Here is a 26,761-nt window from a genome sequence, read left to right as displayed (position 1 = left end):
TTTATTGTACTTTTATGCAAAAAGCTCCCAGCTGTATTCTTTTACTGAGTTATACTGAGTTGAAATAAACACAAAAAAATCCATAATGGAAAATCTCCTGTTTTCTAATATATACATTGATTTTTTTTTAGGTAATAATAAAGACATGGAGGCCTCAAAGCCAGAGAAAGAAGAGGAGGAAACCCCAGATGCGCCCAAAGCCCCTCCACCTGTCAGCATGTTCATCTTCAAACCCAACAACCCGTAAGGCTGGATGATTGTGGAGCCACAGCTGTATTCTATATTTTATGAATATGTTTTTGCTTCATCTCTCTCTCGCACTATTCCTCATCTCTTTCACAGGGTCCGCAGGGCCTGCCACTATATTGTCAATCTTCGTTATTTCGAGATGTCAATCCTTCTTGTGATCACTGCCAGCAGTATCGCCTTGGCTGCCGAAGACCCCGTCAACACTAATTCGGACAGGAACAAAGTAAGAATACCCCTCACCCTGTCTCTATTTGCCAATTATTGTGTATACAATAATAATATCTAAATAGATTTGCTACTATTTTTAGATGGTCTGAAGATGAATTGCATTAATATTTTATTTATTTTATGCCTACAAACTATACTGAGTATCTCTACCTCAGTTTATTTACCTATTTAATTCATAATTGCATTACTAAAGGGTAGATATTGGATAATTATACAAATATAAAATAAAACAAACTCTGATGGTACCACTATCTTATTTTTCTACCAATACTTTTATGTTCATCTCAGTGTCACTCTGAAAGCTGTAATAGGTTAGTTGACATTAATATTTTTGGATAATTGACATGTTCTGCATTGTGACAAGCTATACTCTTAGGACCAGATTTACTAACAGCTTGCACCAGAGCAAACACTCTTTTGGCATTAAAAAACTACTGTCAGGATTTACTCAAGAGTCTGCACACTGCTGTTGCTGCTCCCAATGATTTATTTAAAAAGACAACGTTTCGACCCCTCTTTTTTAATACATCTTTGGGAGATGCAGATGCTTGTTGACCGAGTTAAATGCTTCATCTAATCTAGCACCTGCTAAACGTTTATTGGATGTGCGCACAATTCTTCTTTGAATCCACAAGGATTTACTAAAGACACACAGTGAAAAAATAGCGCTGAAAAGGCGAGGACACCGTTATTTTTGGCTGAACTTATTGCATATGCATTTGTAGGAGTTTCCCTTTCAGATGCAGAATTTATGGGATATGAGTATTTTAAATGAATCATGCAATGTGATTTACTAAGGTTTGCGCTCATTATTTTACTGGTATTTGCGTCATTATTTATCGCCCTAAAAGCCATGTCATGCGCTAATTTACGCTGCTCTTGGAAGATTGGGTTGGTCATTATGGAAATAATCTGGCTGCGTCTGTGTTCCTTATTTTGCGTGTCGTCAGTAGAACTTTCCACTCCCATCTGCGCTTTTATGGGATTGCGCTTTCATGCTAATTTGCCCTGTTTAGTGAATCTGGCCCTTATAAACAGCAATTTTCTCATTCTTTTACAATACATATTATACATGCAAGTTTCATGACCTCCTTTTAACTGAGAGAATAGAATATTGGTAACACTTTACAATAAGGTTGTATTAGTTAACATTAGTTAATGCATTAGTTAACATGAACGAACCATGATATATTATAGATATATTGAGTCAAATCAACATCTCTGTTCAGCATTAGTTGATCTTTGTTAACATTAGTTAATAAAAATACAGCTGTTCATGGTTTGTTCATGTTAGTTCGCAGTGCATTAACTAATGTTAACAAGATTTGAATAATGCATTAGTAAATGTTGAAATTAACATTAACAAAGATGAATAAATGCTTTATAACTGCAGTTCATTATTAGTTCATGTTAATTGATGTAGTTAACTAATGTTAACTAATGAACCTTATTGTAAAGTGTTACCGGAATATTTATAGTTTTAAACATTTTTGTCACCTTGAAAGTAAATGCTGACCTGGCACAACACCTAAAATACATTAAAAAATAATCTAAAATACTGATGATGATGATTTAAAAAAGATGATGATTAAAAAAGGCTCATAAAACATGTTTTAGCTACCCAGTCATCATTACAAATACAATCTGTTTCTTATTGTGAACAAATAAAAAACGGAATTTATTTTTCATTTTTGGCAATAAAACTACATCAGTAGACCTGTTTGAGTTTCTTTGGTCCTGATGAGATTTTTGTTGCAGGTTTTAAATTTCCCTTGTGAAAGCGCACCAGCTGTATGAAGCCAAAGCTAATTACATGCTAAGACTCTTCCAGTAATAGTTGATGAGATCTTGTGTGTATGTAAACAAATGACGCAAACTATGCTCTAGATGTAGAGAACAGCTGAAGTAGACTCTTTCCCGCTCAGAGACACACAAACTAGGATTTAAATATATACAGTGAGTATGCTGTCACTGCTGGGATGTAGTTTTTAGATCCATCATGAGAATACCAACATTCTGGCTTGTTCAAATTTAGCAGTCTTTGAGTGCTTTTACATGCACCCTCATAATGCGATTATAATGGAATTTTGGCAATATTTCATTTTAAAAACGTTACCTCATGTAAAAGCAATGCTTCGATCAAATAAGTAACCTTATTTGCATTAAACTATGTGGCGTACGCCGATTTTATCGCAATAAATAGGCATGTAAACACCTTAATAACATTATTACCACTTTGACCAAAGTGCGCATGTGCTCGGTTCTACCCGGATGCCGTGTGTTGTTCACATAACTTCATGAATGAACTCTTCTCCAAATTGCTAAACTCTGTCAACACAACACACTACTCAATACGCAGACTCTGCTCCGTATTCATCCAGACGGTGCGAAAAAGTCATGCCAGCATAGGCAAACCCGGCATTGTGATGTTCATTATGCTGCAAAATAATATCTAGTACGTCCATAAAATTTAGAATTTAATGTGTATAGATTAAAAAAAGGCCAGTAACATGCATACTGTATGCCTATCTGAGGGTGATATAACCATACTATTAGCAAATAATCAGAATAATGAAAATTGCATGTAAACTGGAGTGAAGAGTTCTGCTCATGTCATGTAAACTTCTTACTGCGATTAAGAACTTACTCCAATTATTAGAAATAATAGCATTATTTTGTGCACTTGTAAACATAATCATTGACAAACAATGCTGATGTCAAGTCTAATGCATGCTGTAGCCTCACTTTGCGTTTTTTCTAAAGCCGACATTGTAATCCTTTTTGGACTTTATTTTGTTTCTGTTTTCAATAGGTGCTGCGATATTTTGACTATGTATTCACTGGCGTCTTCACATTTGAAATGATAATCAAGGTGAGTTCCTGGATCATTCTGGGGTTCCTTGAGACTTAAGCTATATATAATGTATTATATGAATATGCTGTGTATATTTTTCTCAGATGATTGACCAGGGTTTGCTCTTACATGATGGCTCCTATTTCCGTGACTTGTGGAACATTCTGGATTTCATAGTTGTGGTGGGAGCTCTGGTGGCCTTTGCTCTCACGTGAGTCAGAATAATCCAAACATGAGAAATAACAAGTGTAATTAAATTTTCTGTTTGCGAATCTGAAAGGTTGATTAAGCTGTCTAGCTGCATTGCTCAAATATTTTGTTGTTCATTTTCAAATGCCATTTATGCCATGTGATAACTCCATGAGTTTTGTTAGGAAAAGCATTCAGACGTTCCAAAATTCTTGACACATATTGATGTTAGTGGATGCTCTCTTTTCTCTGTTGTGAGTGTAAAGCATTTCTGTGTTCATTGAGAAACTCTCTGGTTCAGAATGCCTGTCTGTTTCTCATTTGTTTCTCTGTTGTTCTTCTTGTGGATTGTGGCTCACGGCATCTCTCAGGAATGTGATGGGGTAAAAACACTCTGATTTTGTGCCATATTATAATGTGTGTGTTTGTAGTTGCACATGAAAATAGGGCATTTTTTAATTGTTTAGTGATATATATATATGTTTGAATTCTATGCAGGAGTAACACAGGAAGAGACATTAAAACCATCAAATCACTGCGTGTGCTCAGAGTGTTGAGGCCTCTCAAGACTATTAAAAGACTTCCCAAACTCAAGGTATTTGAACATGAAATGAACACTATACCGCTCAGAAGGTTTGGGTCATAAGTTACCATTCAATGTTAGTTTGTTTGTTTTTAAGAATTTTATTCAGCAAGAATGTTCTATTCATCAAAGAATCCTTAAAAAAATGGTTTGCACAAAAATATTTATCAGCACAACTGTTTTAAACATTGGTAATAATATGTGTGAACTGGTGTGTGCATCACGGCAATCTCAGTTGGCTACTGCAGTCAGGTGATGTCACAGACGCGCCGGCAGAGTATATAAGGGCACCTAGAAAGAACGTCAACAACTTCAATTGTCTGAAGGAAAATGTAAAGGCATGCCAGAAGGATGGCAACGTGATGCAGTGTCCCTTCTCAGGGAACTAACAGCCTGAAGCTATGTCCACAGCTCAATATAACTACTGTATATGACCCAGGGATAGAACTGACTTGGTAGATCGCAGCCTGACCGTGTTTGCCACCAATAAGGCAGGGCAGACTAGAAGATTGCCACCCGGACCCTCAGCCATTAGCCATTTGGCACGGTTTTGATGGCAAGGTTGGAGCCTTCCACGAGGAAGCCGCACTGGGCACGGGATAGCTCACAAGTGCATCTTCGACCCAGGGCATCCCTGCATAGCCCTGTCCAGCTAGACACCTTTGCGTTGCTATAAATGTTCGCTATAAACCGTGAATGTGCCAAGAATGGTTTGTCCCACGATCTCACAAACTCATCATGGACATCAGGGAGGAAAAGAAGGTTCATTGGAATGGGACTCCTATGATCCATGAGGTACCGCTCATCCTACCTGCTTAGGGCGATTTCCTCTCTATCCACAGACCAATCTGAACAAATTGTTATGGCAAGGTGACTGGGTCAGAGTAACTCTGAAACTGCAAGGCTTGTGGGTTGCTCCTGGTCAGCAGTGGTGTGAATTTACCAACAGTGGCCATTACAGGAATAATGTAGCGCAATAGTCAACCCAACCCATTTTTTCATATCCGTAAAGAATGGTCACAAAGTCATGCTCAGTTTTTTGTCAGTCGATAAAATATGGATAAAATCCATGAATTCAGTTATAATGCTGAAATAAAATAAAACGTAGAAATAGATATGTTGCCATGGCAAATAACTGAAATAAAGGTTTAAGTTGAAGTACTAAAATTACTAAAATTAAAATAAAGTTAAATAGAAATATAAAGAAATAAAAACTGATTGTTATTGTCTGTCTTTTATTTACTTTCAGGCCGTGTTTGACTGTGTGGTCACGTCGCTAAAGAATGTCTTCAACATCCTCATCGTCTACAAGCTCTTTATGTTCATATTTGCTGTCATTGCCGTGCAGCTTTTCAAAGGGAAATTTTACTACTGTACAGACGGTTCCAAGGACACAGAAAACGAATGCAAGTAGGTACCCATTACAGCTGCAATATAAATTTTAAATATAATGCTAAAATTAATTTAAGCAGCTCAGACATTGTTCAGCGCTAAAAAGACTTTAGAAATGTCAATGGTGCTATGAATAGAAAGTTGACATTTTACGAACACAAAATCAATGCTAATGATGTGAATTTTTTTTTTTCTTAATGTTCTATAGGGGTTACTACATTGACTATGACAAAGAAAAGAAAAAAGAGAAACGAGAGTGGAAAAGACATGATTTCCATTATGATAACGTCATCTGGGCCCTGTTGACTCTCTTCACGGTATCCACTGGGGAAGGGTGGCCACAGTAAGAGCCAACTTTAGTATTTTCACACTGTATCATTTGACAAACTTATTAACACCTTTCTAAAATCTGTGCTGATATTTGCATATTCAGTAACTCAGACTTTTACTTTCTAGAGGAAACTTAGACAACAAACATATTTGGATGAATTGCTATATGCTTTAAGTGATTTCAGCCGTTTTGATAACCTCTGCCAGAGTGAATTAGACCACGACAATGCCTTCAACCAAAACCCATTCACAGACATGTCAGCTTCACACTTTAACACATTGCTAACAAACCTGAATGCTCAAGCAAAGGAAAAAATGGCTGTAGGTAGCTAGTAGTGGCCGTTTTTACAAATGTAAGGTGCGTTTTGCAGCACCTTTAAGCCCCTCAAGTTCACACAGGTATCCTAGCAGCGTAACCTCAGTTTCATTTGGAACCAAAAGCATAGATAAAGGTATATAGAGTTAACAGTAAGCACTCTTGTTTTGGCATTGTAGAGTTCTGCAACACTCTGTGGATGTGACCGAGGAGGACCGGGGTCCCAGTCAGGGGAACAGAATGGAGATGTCCATCTTCTATGTCATTTATTTTGTGGTGTTCCCCTTCTTCTTCGTCAACATATTTGTAGCCCTCATCATCATTACTTTCCAAGAGCAGGGTGACAAAATGATGGAGGAGTGCAGTCTGGAGAAAAACGAGGTGACTGAGCATTGAAGCAATTGCACACACTTCAAGCAACATATGATTGTATTTTAAAGAACATATAAAAGAAAAGTCCTCTGCACTTATTTGATTCTCTGTTGAATCTTCATCAGAGTGCTGCCACTTGTAGACATTAGTCATTTTATAGAAGAAGCATTCTTGTTTCCTTCACTGCAACAGTCTCAAAGGACCTTTTGAATGACAAATGCTCCAGATTCAAGTCATTATTTTGACATCCAAATATTTGTGCATGTATATACACTGATTAGGCATAACATTAAAACAGATGAAGTGAATAACACTGATTATCTCTTCATCACGGCACCTGTTAGTGGGTGGGATATATTAGGCAGCAAGTGAACATTTTGTCCTCAAAGTTGATGTGTTAGAAGCAGGAAAAATAGACAAGCGTAAGGATTTGAGCAAGTGTGGGCCAAATTGTGATGGCTAGATGACTGGGTCAGAGCATCTCCAAAACTGCAGCTCTTGTGGGGTGTTCCCGGTCTGCAGTGGTCAGTATCTATCAAAAGTGGTCCAAGGATGGAACAGTGGTGAACCGGCGACAGGGTCATGGGTGGCCAAGGTTCATTGATGCACATTGTCTGGCCCGTGTGATCCGATCAAACAGACGAGCTACTGTAGCTCAGATTGCTCAAGAAGTTGATGCTGGTTCTGATAGAAAGGTGTCAGAATACACAGTGCATCGCAGTTTGTTGTGTATAGGGGCTGCATAGACGCAGACCAGTCAGGGTGCCCACGCTGACCCCTGTCCACCGCCGAAAGCGCCAACAGTGAGCATCAGAACTGGACCACGGAGCAATGGAGGAAGGTGGCCTGGTCTGATGAATCGCGTTTTCTTTTACATCACATGGATAGCCGGGTGCACGTGCATCACTTATCTGGGGAACACATGGCACCAGGATGCACTATGGGAAGAGAAGTGTGATGCTTTGGGCAATGTTCTGCTGGGAAACCTTGGATCCTGCCATACATGTGGATGTTACTTTGAGACGTACCACCTACCTAAGCATTATTGCAGACCAACACAATATTAGGATGTTATAATGTTATGCCTGATTGGTATATTATCAACACAATGCTAATGTAGTTGCAATTGGCATGTGTATCATCATCCATAGCAACCTGAGAGATAATTCTACTTGTAAACTTCCTTTAGTATTTTCAAAAAGAAGTAGGCTAAGAGCAGTGTCAAAACAAAGACAAACGCCAAAAAATTTGAAAATTTACATTGTCATCAGTGTCATAACAGAACATAGCAAACCTGATTCTATTTATATAAAAAATTACAGTATTTCATCCAATAAAGTAAACTCTTAAACTCTTAAAAATTATTTAAAAGTACATATACATCAGTAGCATAAAACATGTGTACACTAACATTCACATATGTAAATATACCAGACTAAATAGAATAAAAATACTATTATAAATATACAAGAATTATGCAAAAATCATATACAATAGAAAAATATGTATTTTCAGAACATCATAATTATAAATGCAACATTGTCCAAAAACAGCAAAATATCCAACATCATAATGATTATCGTGGTGTTTGTAAGAAATAAATCCAACAAAACAGAAAAAGAAAAACAAAGAAAATATAGAAAAATATCCCAAATATTTATCCCAAATAATATACAGTAAAAAATGTATATTAATAGAATCAGGTGTGCTATGGTCTGTTACGACACTGATGACAATGTAAATATTTTGTGTCTGTATTTGAAAACATTTTTGTAAAATACATTTTCTGTAATTATGTGTGCGAGCTCCTCTCCTTGTTGAACTTTGATACATTTTTGAGCTTATGTAATTTGTTTGTTTATAAACTCTTCTTTATAAATTTGGCATGGATGTTTTACGGCCTTTTGGTCAGTTTTTGCTGTTTTTGACCATCATGTCCTTAGCCATCAATAATGTCATATTAACTCTTTTCTCACTGGCATTGTAGCTTGAATAATAAACAAATGTACATTGTGTTTTCACCTCCTGACAATCACATGCTCATCTAATGTGAAGTTAATTTTAAATGTGTTGGAGAAACTGTCTTACTGTATATTTCTCTCTTAGAGGGCTTGTATCGACTTTGCCATCAGCGCCAAACCTTTGACTCGCTACATGCCTCAGAACAAACATACCTTACAGTACCGGCTGTGGCACTTTGTGGTGTCTCCCTTATTTGAGTACACTGTGCTGACGATGATCGCCCTTAACACCCTCGTTCTCATGATGAAGGTAAGGAGGGATGTCATTGCACTGTGATCTTTTCTTTTATCAAAATCAAATCAGAATCTATTTATTTGTTTAAAAAAATACTTTACCTTCACTTGCGTTGAGTTCTGCTCACGCTAAAAGGGTTTATTTTGCAGTAACTGTACATTATTCCCATACAAATAATGCTAGAGGGGGAAGGAGACTTTGCTCTTGCTTTGGTAAGAATATAAATGTACATTTATTTTAAGCCTGCGAGTATTGCAGGGGTAATACTGTACCTGTCTCTCTCCGTCTGTGTATCTGTCAAAATAAATTAGGTTGATTTAGCTGTTTTTCAGCCCCTTCTGGTGACCCCAGGTCTGTGATACTGCTTGAAAACCAGACAGTCATGAGTCACAGCTTATTAAATATTGATCTGAAACACCAGCTACTATTTAACTTTTCCTCATTAGCTTTAGCCTGACATCTCCCGTGAGTAATTTCACCTGGAGTCAGAGGTGGGCCTCCTCTAGTCATCATGTATGCGGTGGTTCTGTATATGTGATAGATTTTTAGATATTGTGCTGAAGTTTGAAATGCTTCCTTTCTCTCTGTCTCTTTCATTCAGTTTTCAGTTACAATTTTCAAAGTGCTTTATTGGCATATTCGCATGTGAATGTGTGTAAAATGATGCTTACTGTAAATAGGGATGTGAATGATTCGGCATAAATGGATGAAAACAAAAGAATGTGTTATTTGTATTTTTTAAATGTAATTAAATAGGCCTATCATACATATTAAAGGTCCCATATTGTACATCTTTCTGGAGTTTTATTTTAGGCGTTGATGTCCTTAAGAATATATATTTGCGGTATAAGTACCAAACCATCGCAATATATTTTTACAGCTCCTTTCTCAAGAGCTCTGATAAGAACAGGTCAGTTTTGGCATGTCTAATTAATATTCATGAGCCTCTCTTCTGATTGGCCTGTTGTTTTCGGAAACTATGGTAATGCAGGGCTGTCAGTCAGCGGCCGTGGGTGGGGCATGAGGAATGTGACATCGCATTGTGACCTTTAATGTACTGTGTTATTGTAGGGCTAAGTAAATAACTCTTATTATATATTAATAAAAAAAGACGGGTAGCACTTTATAATAAGTATACAATAATAAAGTACTTACAAATCAGTGGCAAACTATTTTATAGTTGATTCATAATTAATAAATTGTAGTCTCTACATTGTTAATATATTAACCCCTTAAACCCGAAGTGTACCGATGATGCTTGGGGATTCTAGATAGATAGATAGATAGATAGATAGATAGATAGATAGATAGATAGATAGATAGATAGATAGATAGATAGATAGATAGATAGATAGATAGATAGATAGATAGATAGATATTGTCAAGAATCATTAGTGCAATATACAAAATAAAAAATAAATCAGTAAGTAGAAAAATAATTTATATTCAAGAAGATCTTTTTTGTCTCTCTTTTTTGCTCTCTATCAGCATCATGATCCTCGTCCTGAAGGCTATGATGATGTGCTAAAATACCTCAACACTGTGTTCACTGTTATTTTCTCTGTGGAATGTGTTCTCAAGATCCTGGCATTTGGTATCATGGTAAGTCAACACTGGGAATGTGATACAATGCATATATATACATATACTGAAATGCATAAACATACATTATTACCTTTATATCTTTCAGAATTATTTCAGAGACACATGGAATATATTTGACTTCATCACAGTTCTAGGAAGCATCGCTGAAATTGTGGTTGACAAATTGCAGAATGAAAAAGTAAGAAATGTGTGTATTTTCCGAGTAGAGCTGCTCGATTCTGGATAAATTGAGAATCACGATTTGTTTGTTCAAAATAGAGATCACGATTCTTAATAGACAACTAAACAAATCAACATGTAATTTACTATTGGTTCTGACAAAATGTTAATTGCTGCAGTATATTTAAAAAATATTCATTTAAATTTTTTTAAAAATCGATTTGAATGAATGATTCAATGACTAATTCATACATTCTCCACTTTTTTGATTATGGGATGAATCAGTGTTTTTGAACAAATCTCTTGAATGAATCATTCAATGACAAATACATTTTTTAACAGTCACCTGTCGCCACTTACTGGTGTAATGATGTAATCAGTACAATCTTTATTTGAAGCGTCAAGTTCCTTTTATAAATGAACTATAAACTTTTATCCCAGTACTTCTGTGATAATCAGAATTATTGTAAGACATTATTGTAAGAAATAATAATACTGTGTGAATGAAAAGACTTTGTGAAGCTGTTTTATGCTTCTACATGACAACTGCTCTTTCTGAATCAGCAGCAGCGCCAATGGAGATCTAAGGGCTCTTTCACACCTACCTTGTTTGATCCGGATTTTCGGACATTTCAGTTTGATCCGAATCAAAATTACAGGTGTGAAACCTCCCCTGGACCAAGGTCCTGACCAAACAGGCGAAATTTGGTCAGATGACAAGAGGTAGTCTTGGTCCGGATTAAACTGAACAAAGGTTTGGTTCGTTTCTAGTGTGAAAGCATTTTCTGTATGGTTGGTTTCAGACCATTTACAGGAAGTTCCGGTGGTTCCCACGAAAGCTGTCAGTAGCTGTGATGAATATTTATTGTTATTGTTCTATTTCTATGCACGGAGAAATGCATTGAAATAAGGACACAATTATAAATCACCCGTGACAACTCATCTTTTGAAGCAGATGGCCAGTATGGAAACAAATTGCAACTCACCTTGGTCTCTCCCCAAATGGATGTGCCAGGGCTCGCAGGATTGCTTGCAGTCTTCTCCTCCTTTCCTGTCAGCGACGATAAAATGTTTGCACAACAAGGATGTTCAATTGGCGAATTTGACCTTGCCTCGAGTATAGTTGATGCTGCAGGTAGTAATGCCATAATAATAACAGTATAGTGGCAACGATATGCATCTGTTCATTCATTCTTGTCAAAGTTACCCGCCGAATTGACAACACGCTGACGTCAGACACACGTCCATTTACAAACCAATCAATGTCAAGATGCAGCCCACAAAGATGATGACGATAGAAAGTTCTTTAGTGCACTCGCATAATTGCAATGTGAAACCAAACCAAAACCGAATGTATAAAATGTATCAAAACATTAACTTTGGTTCCTTGGTGCGGACTTTCAGGTGTGAAAAGGTATTTTGTGTCCAGTATTTATTTATCACCTCTGTGTTCTGATGTTTTTCAGCCTTTTAATATGGGCTTCCTTAAGCTATTCCGGGCAGCTCGGCTGATTAAACTTCTACGTCAGGGCTACACCATCCGTATTCTGCTCTGGACTTTTGTCCAGTCCTTCAAGGTCAGACATGTCTTTACCTCCAGTGGCATGATATTGAAATCTTCTTCTTCTAAATACAGTTTTTGCTTTTTTGAACCAAAACCACTTATTATAAAATATTTTCTGCGAGTTTAACATGAGATTTGTCTTGCAGGCTCTTCCATATGTCTGTTTGCTCATCGCCATGCTGTTTTTCATCTATGCCATCATTGGCATGCAGGTAAAGGTTGTCTTTGTCCCCAGACAGTCTGTCTCCATCTTTATATTCTCCATCTATAGTGTTCCTTTGTTTCTTTGTCACCTTTTATCTAACTTTACTTTGTTAAGCTTGTAAATGTGACAGACACCTCTTATGTGTTTGTAATCTTATTAAAGGTATTCGGCAACATCAAGCTAAATGAAAAAAGCCAAATCAACACACACAATAACTTTAACACATTCTTTGGTGCACTCATGCTGTTGTTCAGGTAAGATTATACTTATAATTTCGGCATCTGTTTTAATGTTCTTTCTTTTTGTTGTTTAAAACAGGTGCTACATTTTATGATATATTAATTATTTCACTGTAAAACCAATACAATGTACCAGACTACCCTTCGGGATGAATATATGTGTCTTAATTTATGATATACATATATGTGTGTATGTGTTTAGGAGTGCAACAGGTGAGTCATGGCAGGAAATCATGTTATCGTGTTTAGGAGAAAAGGAGTGTGAAATAGACACCTCAATTCCTCTCAACAACTCAACAAAGGGGATGAAAAAAGAATGTGGTACCGACTTTGCATACTTCTACTTTGTGTCCTTCATCTTCTTCAGTTCTTTTTTGGTGAGAAGCAATACAGTTTAATGACACAAATACATATCATTACAAACCTTTACACTTAAAACTCACACACTTAAGGCCTTTTCACACCAAATCCAATTTTTTGCCACATAACATATATACTCAAGGATTGTAAAATTAAACAAATGATCTGAAAAATGTTTTATATATATACAGTATATAGTATTAAAATAAAGGAAACCTGAATCTTCACCAATGATTAACACTCTTAAGGCCTGTTCATACCAACAGCAATAAAAGAAAACCATAATGATATAACTATATAGTGTCCACACAACGAACAATATCATTCTGTTTATTCTAAGTGCCCCTTATACGCTCAAGCCGAATGTGGAATAAACTCTGATTAGCTGTTTTTATTGTTCATCAGCTGGAAAAAATCCTTCTGAAAGTGATTCCAATGCAGTGTTGCCACAGTTACTTTGAAAAAGTAACTTAGTTACTTTACAGATTACTTGATTTTAAAAGTAACTAAGTTACTTTACAGATTACTTGATTTTAAAAGTAACTAAGTTAGATTACAAGTTACTTTATTAGTTACATTCATCAGTTGCCGACAACACCTCTGCAGCCTCAACATAAAAATGACAACCGTTTTTGCCAACACTTTATTGGAAAGTGCATTTTTAACAGTAACGTCAACAATGTATCTCCTGAAATTGTATCTCAAAAAAAAAAATCTTGACTAATTTTATAAAATCTAAACATGTTAATGAAAAGGTACAAATTACTTTGTGTTCTTATTAAATACATTTATGAAAAACAATTTATATTTAATTTTTAATTTATATTTATATATGAATGTAAATAATTATATGGGCCTACACAAATAATATAAAATTACAAGATTTATATTTTATTGTAAACGTAATGTGCAGCTCTGTAAAGGGACAACAAATATATGATCGATACGTGAGAACAATATATTTTTTAATAATCTTTAAGTGCACAAAACTGAAAATATATGAAACGCTTCAAAACAGAGCGGCAACAAAGCGCTTATGCGCATCCCGCGTGCAGAATGATGCGCTTAAAGCAACATGGAATCAGAGTGTGCAGTGCAGCGCGAGTGCACATTGAAAAGTTCACGGCATAAAGAGAAGATTAGCGTTGATCCCACAAATCCTAGTCTACTATGTAGCCTATATCGGTCCAAACATTCACTGATTATTTGTTTCTTGACAGTTTTAAATTCCGGTTATTGTGCGTGTGATGCTAATTAATAGTCCCTGTGTTGTCACCTGGGTAGCGAGCACAACATCTTTCAGAAACCGCTAGATAAACTCCAGGAAGATAAATTATTTTATCAACATATCAAGTATTACGGTAATATATCATATTGGAGTGAGCTTTACCGTGCTGCTGACTGGAACCGAACGCGACGCGCAGTTTGAATGCTGAACGGAGATAGACAGCTACAGCGGAGGAAAGACATTCAGCTATGGAATGGCTTTAGATGACTTTGTAGGCTACTAGCGAATCATAATATACTAATAATTATTGCTGAAGGATAATGAGACAATATATATTTCTGATGATTATTTAATTATCACGACATGCCTAATCTGAGCAAGTGACTGCCTGTCTTGAGTTTTGTCGACAGACGGAGGCGGCCGCCTCGTAATTCTCTATGCCGGAAAACCCCTGCTGAGACTAAACAAGAAAGCAAAAATATATATTTTTACTAAGGAAAATGACAAAAATAGTAACTCACAGTGACTTGGATAAGTTACTTTAATCTGATTACTGGTTTGGAAATAGTAACGCGTTAGATTACTCGTTACTGGAAAAAGTAGTCAAATTAGAGTAACGCGTTACTAAGTAACGCGTTGCTGGCATCACTGTTCCAATGATAGTGTTTCTCCGGAAAAAATGGCGTTTGGGGGGGTAAAATAGGTGTTTTTTTGGCTGGGTTCCTGGGTCTAAATATCACATAATTGGGGTCGCTTCAACCCGCGGACATGGAAAAACAGCCCGCGGTTTGGCAACACTTTCTGCAGTTGAGTTCTGTTGACATTTGACAACTAACGTTATGCGTCGCTCCGTTGCTCTGATTGGTTGTAGGTCTATCCAATTGAGGTCTTTCCTGGTTCGGTTGAAATGCCCCATAATCACAGCCCAACGGAGCAGTATCAGACTCATATTCTGACTAGAATTGTGTATGACAACGTCAGGCTAATTTACAACTATATCTTTATTATAATCGTTATAGTTATCGTCCTTGGTGTGAACGGGCCTTTAAACTCACGTAGTAACTTTTTAATGTATTTCACAGTTTCCATTTCCACATCTCTATTTCTCTTCCAGATGCTGAATCTGTTTGTGGCTGTAATCATGGATAATTTTGAGTACCTGACACGTGACTCGTCCATTCTGGGTCCTCACCACTTGGATGAGTTTATACGGATCTGGGGAGAGTATGACCGTGCAGCATGGTGAGAGATACAGCTTTCCACTTTTTTCAGTTGATCACATGCAATACAGATTTACAAAAAGTTACATCATGAAAGGTTTCTTATTCTGCTAAATATATTCTGTTTATTATATAATTTAACAATATATAACATTACATTATATATAAACTAATACAGATGTTTATTTACAGCTGCGTTTTATACAAGTATGCTGCATGAATGTAATTTGTGAAATGAACTGTATAGTTTGATTTGTGATTGTCAGTAATGTTTTTTGTCTCTCTTCAAACAAATTTGAAACCCTGTGGGATGATTTAAAGGGGTCATATCATGAAGAATCAGATTTCTTTGGTATTTTGAGATAAGAGTTCAGTTTAAGAAAACAATCTGTTTGCAGAAACTTATTTATAGGCACAAAGCTGCAGAAATTGGCCGTTCTGAGCATTTGCTTTACAGCAGCAAAAAATGGCATGTTTGATTCTCAGGGTCAGAGAGATGGCTTAAAACGGCCATGAACAACTATATTATGATGGCTTTTGGTTAAACAAAAACTAATGTATGATATGACCCCTTTAAAGAATATTTCATGAAAAATTACCACTCCTACTACATTTTACTTGACATTGTCTATTTACTGTTAACGGCCAGTATTTCCTTCTCCAGTGGAAAACTACACTATAAGGAGATGTACAAAGTAGTACGCTCAATATCACCTCCTCTGGGCTTTGGAAAGAATTGTCCCTACAGGGTGGCGTGCAAGGTTTGGCTCACCCACGAAAAAACTACCCCTCTGCCTCTATCTCTACTCCTCTCCTTTTATCATTCCCCACTTCTTCGCTAGCTACCACCCCTCACTCTCCTCTCGATCCCGTGATTTATTCCAGTGCTTCTTTCCACCGGGTCAAAGACTGGCAGAGACAAGAGCTCAGCGCACAGAGAGACAGCTCATCCCTTTGGCCCGCATCCCGCTCCTGAAGTGTGAATAACTGCTGCAGTTAATGACACTTAGAGCCATCCATCAGTGAACTCCATTAGATAATATCCAACACTGCCAATGGATGTCAGTAGGGATTCAGTCTCTCTGTGTCTGAATTGGATTTGAGGCTTTTATTGAACATAATTCCATAAATGTGGGTTTTAGGTTAGAGGAGGGCAGACTCCTCGTGTTCGCCATTGCCTCACCTGTTTGTAAATCAAGAGAAGATTATGCTCATCTCTCCCCTGAGCTACCACAGTGTCAGAAATTAACTTTATATTTCTAAGGGGTAATATTTGCTACCTGTCAGTTTTTACCTTGTGAGGTAAAAAAGAAATATAAAAAAAAATATTTTATATAATTATGTATATAAAAATATATTGATGTATAAATAAAATCTGAATAATTAATTAAATTTCACAGAATTTGAATAAAAAATGTAAACTTAATTCAAATTAAACAAGGAATAATGGATTTTGTTGGCATTTTGAGTCTCTGTTAATTTCTGACACTGAGCAAAGTTAACCGCTGTGGGTTTATGTATTATAATAGCAGGGTTTCCTTTTCAATATACCCTGTCAAACCCTCAGATCCACTTGCTTGACTCATCAGATCTTTGGCTGTTTTAATATTTTCTCTCCTATAGCCTCTTCTATGCCAGCAATGCATAGAAAAACCTCCACCTGGCCTCACCTCTGTTTAATCAGTTTCCCGTTTGACAGTTTTTCTTTTCTTAAGTATGAAACACATTAAAATGACCTTCCCTTTCCTGTCTGTTCCTTCCTCCTCTATCTTTTCTGTTGTTTCCTTTTTTCCTCCACGCCAAACTTCCTCAACTTCCTCTACTCCCTCGTTCCTTGGGAATGCCCAATTCTTCTTCCTCCTCCTCCTCCTCTTCATCACATTGCCCCTGGTGACTGCCCCCTCCCAGTGGCCGTATTCATTACACTGATATGTACGAGATGCTGACCTGCATGTCGCCACCGCTTGGCCTGGGCAAGAAATGCCCCTCCAAATTGGCGTATAAGGTAGTCTGCAGTATTACGATTGAAATTAAGTCTGCTTGTTTTCAAGAGGCTTACAGTGCCCACAATAATTATTTGGACACTTTATGTAAAACATATATTTTTGTATTATATAAAAAGCATATTGAACCAAGTGACAATTATTTGTGAGATACAAGTTAGTTAAAAGTAAGTTCTAGTATCATTTGTTTGCAGATTTATGTTTTGTATCTAATGCAATTATATTTTTAGTGTTTTAGGGCCATTGTATGTCATATAATTGCAATACATATAACTATATTATTATTATTATTATTATTATTATTATTCATAGACTATCAGTGATGTTATTGTTTGTCTTTGTCTTATAATCATCCTACCTTAAAGTCCCTGTACATCCACCAATGATACTTTACTTGAATATGTCACCTTAATGTCTTGAAAACACTGGCATAACCCTGATGCTTAGTCCTGTGTTAAAGACATATAGCAAAGGGCATATTCATAAAGTGTGATCCTTCAGACTTTTCCAGTTTCTATGCATACATTTCTACTGTCTCTATCCAATATATGTGTTTCAACTGTGTGCATGAATGCGTGCTGTTGTGACATCTTGTTAATTGTAAAAGTTATACGATAACTAAACCTAGATGACTATTTTAAAAACACACACACTCAATTTTTAGTTTTGCAATTCTTGTATATAATTTGTCTCTTGTCCTGGTGGTGACTTGCTCTCAGCGGTTGGTTCTGATGAACATGCCAGTGGATGAGGACATGTCTGTCCATTTCACCTCCACACTTATGGCCCTGATACGCACCGCACTGGACGTTAAAATCGCTCGAGGTTGGCATCACTGATCACTTCCAGTTCCTTAAAAATCAAACGTACTACTTTGTTTTTTGCTTTTTTATTTTGCACAATAATATTTGTTCACTTGGTTCAATGCTGTAACAGGGGGCGAGGACAGGGGTCAGATGGACATAGAATTGCAGAAGGAAATCAGTGTCATCTGGCCACACCTCTCGCAGAAATCTCTTGATCTGCTTGTACCCATTAACCAAGGTGAGAGATATGAGTGAGTAATTGATGGATGGCAGGTTTTTATATCCTTATCCTTGAACACCATCTTTTTTATTTTTTATGAGTATAATGCACATTGGCTGTGAATGTTTCTGCTTGTTGTAACAGCATTGGCTACTACGCACACCCACTGACTTTTCTCCAATAAACACAACTTTTTTCCCCAGCCAGTGACATGACCATTGGGAAGATCTATGCAGCCATGATGATCATGGACTACTACAAGCAGAACAAAGCTAAGAAGCTCCGTCAACAGCTTGAAGAACAGGTAGATATGTATTTTATCTCCTGCAGCACTAGCAACTTGAGAGCTAAAGAACAGCCGACTCACAACTTCAGGCCTATTGAATCAGCTTAACATTGCCATCTAACAGTAAAGAATGGAGTTCTGAATAGGTTTCCTCAGATCTCAATTAGAAATGTGAACTTCTTAAAGCTGGAAAGATGTGCTGTTTTGCGGGGTACTGGGTCACTGTGTCACCGGGGAGATTGTGCTGACCATCTAATGTTGTCTTACAGAAACATGCACCGATGTTCCAACGCATGGATGCATCCTCACTGCCACAGGACATTCTCTGCAGTGCCAAGGCTCTGCCGTTCCTGTCCCACAGTGCAGGATCTGCCCTGTAATTGTACATGTTGTGTGTGTGTGTGTGTATATTTGTGTGTGTACTAATATTAGCCTGTGTATGTACCTGTCTGAACCAGTGTTATTTTAACATCATTTGAATTAGATTTAGTTTTAGCAGTTTTGTTTTTGTGATTTTTATTGGTTTTTTGTTTTTAGTTTTTATTAACTTATTTAGTACTCACATTTAAACTAAATATATACAGTATAAATGTTTTTCAGTTAATGTTTGTTTCATTTCAAGTAATGATTTTTTTATGGTTATGATTTTAGTTTTAGTTAAACATAATAACCCTGGTCTGCTCCTCTTTTCATTAGTTTTTTAAAATTGTGTGTATATGAAAAATATGGGGCAATATTTGAAATCATTAGAGGTACAATGCATACAGTTAACCTAGCATATAAAAAAAGCATCAAATATTTATATCCCCCTCTTAAAATCAAAAGTAAAAGGTCTTGATCTTTTAGATTTTATCCAACAACGTCACTATTTAACTGAATTTTAATTTTTAAATATTTACTAATTTTTGATCCCCCAAAGCATTGTCTAGCTCTTTCCCACAGTTTTTCCACAGATCCACAGATTTTTGGACACATTTGTGGTGCAAGACGACATGAGCATAAGTTTATCTGTTATTTCTTCAGCTCTAGAGGTGGGTTTGTGGCACTGAGTCCCATCTCCCCTCAAGATCTCTTCATGCAGCCCTTGGCTCAAGATAGCATGGAGGAGAGGGAGGAATACCAACACCACTATCACCTCCAGAGCATGGTAGGAGAGACTAAATCCTAAATACACAAACAAATGCATCTCATCTCAGACATAGTGGCATTAAGCCTTTACATGTCTTGGATTTTATTCATTGTTTTACATACAGTATGTGCAAGAAATACCTGATAGCTACTTTGTTTTGTGAAACAGCATTCAAATTCACTATCTATTTAAAATTCTCAAACAGTATGTGAATTCAAGCTCACGCTCAATGTTTAATTCCATGACGTCTTATGAATAATTCAGGTTATAAAAGTTACAAAAGGTAACGGTCTGAATACCACACAGCCAAACACACTGATCCACTTGTGAGATCCAAGTTTTAGGAATAGAAAAGTGGAACAAAATATTCTGAATGAGACTTTGGAATTGACTTTTGTAATTGAGAATTGTGTCTGAGACTGTGGGTAGTGTGTATGCTTATGTAGGCAGCTAAAAAAACAACAACAGTGGTATAAGCAAATTAACTGACTTGTTGAATTGCTAATTCAAATGTCCATTGCCAGTTATGTGCTAAATATATTTGCTAAAAGTTTATTTTGTGAACTTTTAGGAGAACATTAGCTTATAGATGGCCTCAAAGCTAATAGACATGGACTAAAAGTCACAAAACTCCAACTTTGATAATTTTTCCTAATGTTTTTAAGATGTCTGGCAATGGTTTGTCAGAATTTCAGAAGCGATTTGTTTTATAAGCTGTTATAAAAATGTTCACGGGAAACATTTTCAGATTATAATTTTTTTAGCAACTGATATTAATGTACTACGCTATATGTAAATTACTTTTAATCATTAATTGAGTGGCTGACACTCTCCAAGGCATACAGGGAGTGCAGAATTATTAGGCACGTTGATTTTCTGATCATATTTTTTTTCCAGGCACATTTGACCAATTCCAAACCACAGTAATCCTAATAACTACTATTGATTTAGTATTTAATAATGTATAAGTGATATATAATTGTTCATGAAGGCTGGAAATGAAAATCACCTTATATTCAGGTGTGCAGAATTATTAGGCATGTTTTCTTTTACAGATAAATTGAGCCAAAAAAGAGATTTAACTCAGACTGAAAAGTCAAAAAGTATTAAATGCCCATGAGAAGGATGCAATACTAATGCAATACTAGACATTGCAGTTAAGGCATGACCATTGGACAGTGAAATGCTCGTTGGGTCAGCAGGATCTGACAAAAACAGGTGGTGAAGAAAAGACACCTGTTAACTGCAAAAGAATTAAGAATTAAGGTGAAGAATTAAGGGTGAAACCATCAGGAACCCTTTAGTCTCCAGCGCCACCATTTTCCAAAGCTGCAACCTACCTGGAGTCTCCAGAAGTGCAAGGTGTCAGGATCTCAGAGACTTCAGTTAGGTAAAGAATCCTAAAAAATGACCCCCACTAGATAAGAATCATAAGCTGAAGTGTTGTAAAATACATGAAGACTTTATTTTTATAGGCTTTATGGACAGATAGGTTGAGAGTGACTCTTGAAGGACCAGCACCACATCCTCTAGTACCACTGTTTGAAGAATTCATCTTCCAGAATCTGGCAGTACGTTTTGGGAGTTCATTTTTAGTCCATCTCTGCAAAACGGACTTCAGGATGGACTAAAATGAACTCCCAAAACGTACTGCCAGATTCTGGAAGATGAATTCTTCAAACAGTGGTACTAGAGGATGTGGAGCTGGTCCTTCACGAGTCACTCTCAACCTATCTGTCCATAAAGCCTATAAAAAAACCTTCTTCATGTATTTTACAACACTTCAGCTTGTGATTCTTATCTAGTGGGGGTCATTTTTTAGGATTCTTTACCTAACTGAAGTCTCTGAGATCCTGACACCTTGCACTTCTGGAGACTCCAGGTAGGTTGCAGCTTTGGAAAATGGTGGCGCTGGAGACTAAAGGGTTCCTGATGGTTTCACCCTTAATTCTTCACCTTAATTCTTAATTCTTTTGCAGTTAACAGGTGTCTTTTCTCCGCCACATGTTTTTGTCTGACCCTGCTGACCCAACGAGCATTTCACTGTCCAATGGTCATGCCTTAACTGCAATGTCTAGTATTGCATTAGTATTGCATCCTTCTAATGGGCATTTAATACTTTTTGACTTTTCAGTCTGAGTTAAATCTCTTTTTTGGCTCAATTTATCTGTAAAAGAAAACATGGCTAATAATTCTGCACACCTGAATATAAGGTGATTTTCATTTCCAGCCTTCATGAACAATTATATATCACTTATACATTATTAAATACTAAATCAATAGTAGTTATTAGGATTACTGTGGTTTGGAATTGGTCAAATGTGCCTGGAAAAAAAATATGATCAGAAAATCAACGTGCCTAATAATTCTGCACTCCCTGTATAAAAGGCATATAATTTCCCCCGCATAAGAAAAAAAAATCATGCTTTGCTAAATTATGATACACAACCTCTGGTTTCACAGACAAGGCTTAACTAGTCCTAGACTAAAATGCATGTTTGAGCTGTTTTAACCATTGTTTTTGCCATTGATTTGACTCAAGATGCACACCAGTGATATTGTTTTTGGGCACATTTTAAAAAAGCTACTTAAATTTCCTAATTAAACTAAGGCCTGTTTTAGTCTAAGCCCTGTTTGTGAAACTGGCCCAAAAAGTCATATTTATGACAAAAAGGTCAAAATAAATATGATTTAATAAAGCATGATTTTTTTTCCTAATGTGGCGGACATGGGCCATAGAGTTACTCGCAAACTTGCCATCTGTTTGGACTGATGTCTAATCTATCATGAAGTCATCTGCATGGACATCACCTCTCTGGTTTGCATGATACTTCTACATTTCCTGACTCGTTTTCTTTTCACATTTGCAGCTTTATTGCCATCCCCTTATTATTTGCCTTCTGGCCTTGTAAAGGAAGAGATTTTAGAGAGTTTTTTAAGGTTCGGAAGGGTGCATTGATGTGGTTTCTCAAGGTTAGACTGCTAGGTCAAGATAACTTCCAGCACTTATATAACCAGTGATCAGTTATACACAAGCTCAGATGTCTTTCTGTGCTCTTATCTGTACTCTTATTTTCTTCTCCTTCCTGGTAGCTTTTTCTTTGCCTCGCTTCCATGAACTGTGATATAATACCAGATGTCTTAAGGGATTTTAAGTTGGTTTATGTTTGAAACTCTTTTGTGCAAGAGTGCTTGTGTGTACGCCCAATATGTATGGCTTTTGCTTTGAAACTCTCTACACCCCCTATGAGTTGCTTATGTGTAATGGCTCTTTGTTGTGCTTATGGCGCTTCACTCTTGCCACTTTACTTTTCCTCTACTCCATCTTTTTGGATATAAACGTATCTTTTCTTATCTTTAAATGAGCACTTTATCCTAAAAGTGTATAACATTAGCCAGGTTATTATATTAGTATGTAACCCTGCATTTCTATTCTATGTCCACTTCTGATGGTGACACACGAATGGACATTTGGTGCAATGATATCTAGAGCTGCTAAGTGTTTTTTTTTAGTAAGGATTGAATGTCTCTTCCTCCTCCCCGTTTTTTCTCTCTCTAACTGCGTAGGTGCCAGAGCACAAAGAATTTAGCAGTGAGATGTGCCCGAGTAGCATGCAGGCTGATCCTCTGCAAGTGCCATGGAGAGGCGTCTCTATCCGAGCCTCTTCCATGCCTCGCCTGGCGGTAGAGCCACAGGTACTACCTGTGTTAGCCTAGCCTAGCGATAACTAGCTGCTTTCTGTAAATCTGCTCTGTGGTTAGCATCAGTGTTGGTGTTGGTCCCAAAGAGGGAATGGGTAGAAAGGTGTAGTTTGTTATTTGATGGGGCTGTAATGGCTTACCCTGCTGGAAAATCAAACAATTCAGATTTTTGTTTGGTAACATTTATGTATTAATTAAGGTAAAATAATTATAATTGTAATATTGGTATATTTAAATATATTTAAATCATTTTTTTATAAATATGAAGTTCTATAATGTTATGGAAATAATATCAATGTTTAAAATAAAGTGTTCATGTAATATATGCTTTAAATGTGGTCAAATATTTTAGACGGTTGATTAAGTGGTGTGCTCAAGGTCAACCTGGTTAGAACTGGTGGTTTAATTTAGTGGGAACTAATGGTGTAACCAGCTACCAGAAACAAACCAATTCAACCAGCTTGACCAACCTGTTTTTTCCTGCAGGGAATGTTTGGAGGTGGTGGTTGCCTTTGTTAGAACTCAGTTCAGAAACTCATTTCATTTACATTGTTTAGTGTTGTGTCACTATGTACGGTTTCAAAGAGAGAGAGTGAGAGTGTGTAAATATTACAACATAACATGAATTTGTTTCATTTTCTGTGTTTGGTCGTTTATTTGATGCATGTGTGCTTTCGGGGTTTGTTTTGTCATTTCGCACATGTCCAGCAGGTATCTTCAGAGAGCAAACTGATGAAGCGTTCATTCTCCACGATTGGTGATCAGTGTGTGAATGGTGACTGGCAGGAAGAGTTCTCTCTGGAGAGGGTGAGCCCCGACCGACTCGAGAGACCCAGGCAAAGAAGCTTCAGAGGTCAGTTTGCAGTAGGGCTGTCAAAAGTGTTGGTATTAAGGTACCACATGGATACTTAAATTGAAAAAGCTTAATGATACAAATCTTTCTACGATATCAGACTTGTGTACTCTGTGAGGATGCCCGGGTCAAGGCCACATTTACATGCGTGTTTTGTGTCTGCACATGTCTAATATATGATTATGTTTGTACATGTGCAGCTGTCAGGTCAAACCTGCGGGAGCCAGTGGACAAGGAGAGAGGACGGTCTAAAGAGCGAAGACACCTGCTGTCTCCCGACGTGTCTCGCTGCAACTCAGAGGAAAGGAGTCAGTCCCAAGAGAGACGCCACTCTCGATCACCCAGTGAGAGCAGGAAGCACACAACCCTCAGACAGGTGAGGACACAAACACGTGCACAGCCTTTTACCTGGCAGAATATTTACTGTTTTCTGAAGTAAGCAAAAATATTGCTAATGCAAAGTCTGGGGATGTTGTTTTTTTTAAAGAAATTAATATGTTTTCACAAAAATATTAAGCAGAGCAACGGTTTTCAACATGGATAATAAGAAATGATTCTTGATCCCCAAATAAGCATATTATAATTATTTCTGAAGGAGCGTGTGACACTAAAGGCTGCTGAAAATTCAGCCTGGCCATCACAGGAATAAATTATATTTTGAAATATATTAAAATAGAAAGCAGTTATTTTAAATTGTAATAATATTTCACATTATCACTGTTTTTACTGTATTTTTGTATTTTTGAAGGGACTTTCAAAACATTAAAAAATCTTTTGAATGGCATCGTACATTGAAGGACAGACCTTCTAATTATGCACTTATTTCTTCCCTTCATCACCTCATTTGTTTCTTTTTCTTTCTGTCTCTCTATTTACCTAAAATCCTATAGGGAAATAGTTCAAGCAGCCCAATTCCCACCACTTCTGATTTAGGGACGCCTCGAGGGCGCCGCCAACTCCCACAGACACCTTCTCGTCCTCGGCCCCACATCTCCTACTCTCCTTTAGTGTGCCGTGCCAATCCTGCACCGGGGGAGGCTCGGTCAAGGGCCCAGCCCACAGAAGAAGGGGAGGAGCCAACCGGGACCGGGCCTGGCACCGCCATGGCCCACTCCACCCCTCACCGATACATCTCGGAGCCATACCTGCCACTGCAGGAGGACGTTAACAGTCCGGACTCGAGTGGTGTGGAGGAGACTCTCACTTTTGAAGCTGCCATAGCAACCAGCCTGGGCCGCTCCAACACCATCAGTTCCGCCCCGCAACTACGTCACAACTGGCAGGTGCCTAACGGACATTTCCGTAAACGACTAGCACAAGCCGCGTCGGGGACGTCAGGCTGTGAGCTTCTCAGTGACACTGATGAGGATGACCGGTGTTAGGGGTGTGTAGACGATTCTGTGTCACCGTACGGGGTGGATTGATGCCTCTGAACTTTGTGCCTCAATCTAAGGAAAAATATGCCTGTGTGTGTTTATTTGTGTATCTGTGAATGTGGAGTCTGATCAGAGATGTGTAACCATCTCAGAAGAACCATACTAAAGATCTTAAGATCACAACCTGCTTGTGATGAAATGGATACATGCTGAAATGATCAGCAGTCCTAGCATGAGCACACCGAGGTTGAAGATCCGGCTTGTGCCCTTACACTTTCTCTGGACCCACCTCGCAGATCAAGCGCAGGCTAATGCAGATGAATCCAAACTCGTCATTAGGATTCGGGCCGTGCCCGAACACACTCAGGTTTCCAAACCTGCCTAAACATTTTGAGTCCCAGGACAGTGTGTGCAGACACAGCGTTTACATAGTCCTTTCCCAGCATGGTATACAGCAACGTGCATATGGATGCCACTTCTTTTTAATTGTTAGAGGCTGATGTGCAGAGAACAGATGCGTAACCGGGGCTTTGACATCCTGATTATTCTGCTGCCTGTGCCGTTGGTTCATTTAGGAGGTACACACACATACGTTCCAGTACACACACTCAGAACGCATGCAGTGATGTTCAGTCTGTCCATGACGAGAGGTAAATACCCCTTTAACTACATATCGTAATAATGACTGACATTCCTTGAAGGTAGCAGGACTTGAAGGACCTGATGAAAAGTGCATGACGTTTAATGCAAGTGGATCCAGGTGACATCCTGGCCTTTAACAATAGAGTCTATATGGAGGACTCGTGTACCATATGTAAATATTACAAATCTGGTATATGTACTGAGAAGTCTCCAAGCCATGTTTTCTGTAAAGAACTTATATTGTCTTAAAGATGTTATCTTTTGTGACACGATGACCAATCCCTGTCCTTTATACTTGTAATGCAAACTATTTGAAATGGACATGGTTCACACATCCCATGTCATGTTTGATTAGACTTATAATTTCATTCTTAACCAGCTGATTTTTCTTCGCC

At 37.5% G+C, this 26,761-nt stretch overlaps 1 protein-coding gene across 1 annotated transcript in view; it reads left to right on the top strand.

Annotated features, from left to right (window-relative positions):
- Positions 1-26,761, top strand: part of cacna1ea (calcium channel, voltage-dependent, R type, alpha 1E subunit a) — a gene marked incomplete at its 5' end in the record, with an annotated part of 151,052 nt that overhangs the window by 123,154 nt on the left and 1,137 nt on the right. Inside the window, 27 exons of the mRNA XM_079827079.1 lie at positions 132-243; positions 343-472; positions 3,290-3,349; positions 3,436-3,542; positions 3,892-3,903; positions 4,019-4,115; positions 5,353-5,513; positions 5,704-5,838; positions 6,321-6,522; positions 8,620-8,784; positions 10,258-10,371; positions 10,460-10,552; positions 12,000-12,110; positions 12,244-12,309; positions 12,465-12,556; positions 12,744-12,918; positions 15,244-15,371; positions 16,014-16,110; positions 18,072-18,177; positions 18,289-18,396; positions 18,582-18,682; positions 18,934-19,040; positions 19,688-19,811; positions 23,361-23,489; positions 24,207-24,348; positions 24,549-24,724; positions 25,239-26,761. The exon at positions 25,239-26,761 is cut by the window's right edge and continues 1,137 nt beyond it. Coding sequence (XP_079683205.1) covers positions 132-243; positions 343-472; positions 3,290-3,349; positions 3,436-3,542; positions 3,892-3,903; positions 4,019-4,115; positions 5,353-5,513; positions 5,704-5,838; positions 6,321-6,522; positions 8,620-8,784; positions 10,258-10,371; positions 10,460-10,552; positions 12,000-12,110; positions 12,244-12,309; positions 12,465-12,556; positions 12,744-12,918; positions 15,244-15,371; positions 16,014-16,110; positions 18,072-18,177; positions 18,289-18,396; positions 18,582-18,682; positions 18,934-19,040; positions 19,688-19,811; positions 23,361-23,489; positions 24,207-24,348; positions 24,549-24,724; positions 25,239-25,730 — 3,542 coding nt within the window. The 3' untranslated portion in view covers positions 25,731-26,761. The remainder of the gene's footprint in view (positions 1-131; positions 244-342; positions 473-3,289; positions 3,350-3,435; positions 3,543-3,891; positions 3,904-4,018; positions 4,116-5,352; positions 5,514-5,703; positions 5,839-6,320; positions 6,523-8,619; positions 8,785-10,257; positions 10,372-10,459; positions 10,553-11,999; positions 12,111-12,243; positions 12,310-12,464; positions 12,557-12,743; positions 12,919-15,243; positions 15,372-16,013; positions 16,111-18,071; positions 18,178-18,288; positions 18,397-18,581; positions 18,683-18,933; positions 19,041-19,687; positions 19,812-23,360; positions 23,490-24,206; positions 24,349-24,548; positions 24,725-25,238) is intronic.

This window comes from Gobio gobio (assembly GCF_949357685.1).
Source record: "Gobio gobio genome assembly, chromosome: 10".
Classification (NCBI taxonomy): Eukaryota; Metazoa; Chordata; class Actinopteri; order Cypriniformes; family Gobionidae; genus Gobio; species Gobio gobio.
This window is presented reverse-complemented; position numbering and strand designations above follow the sequence as displayed.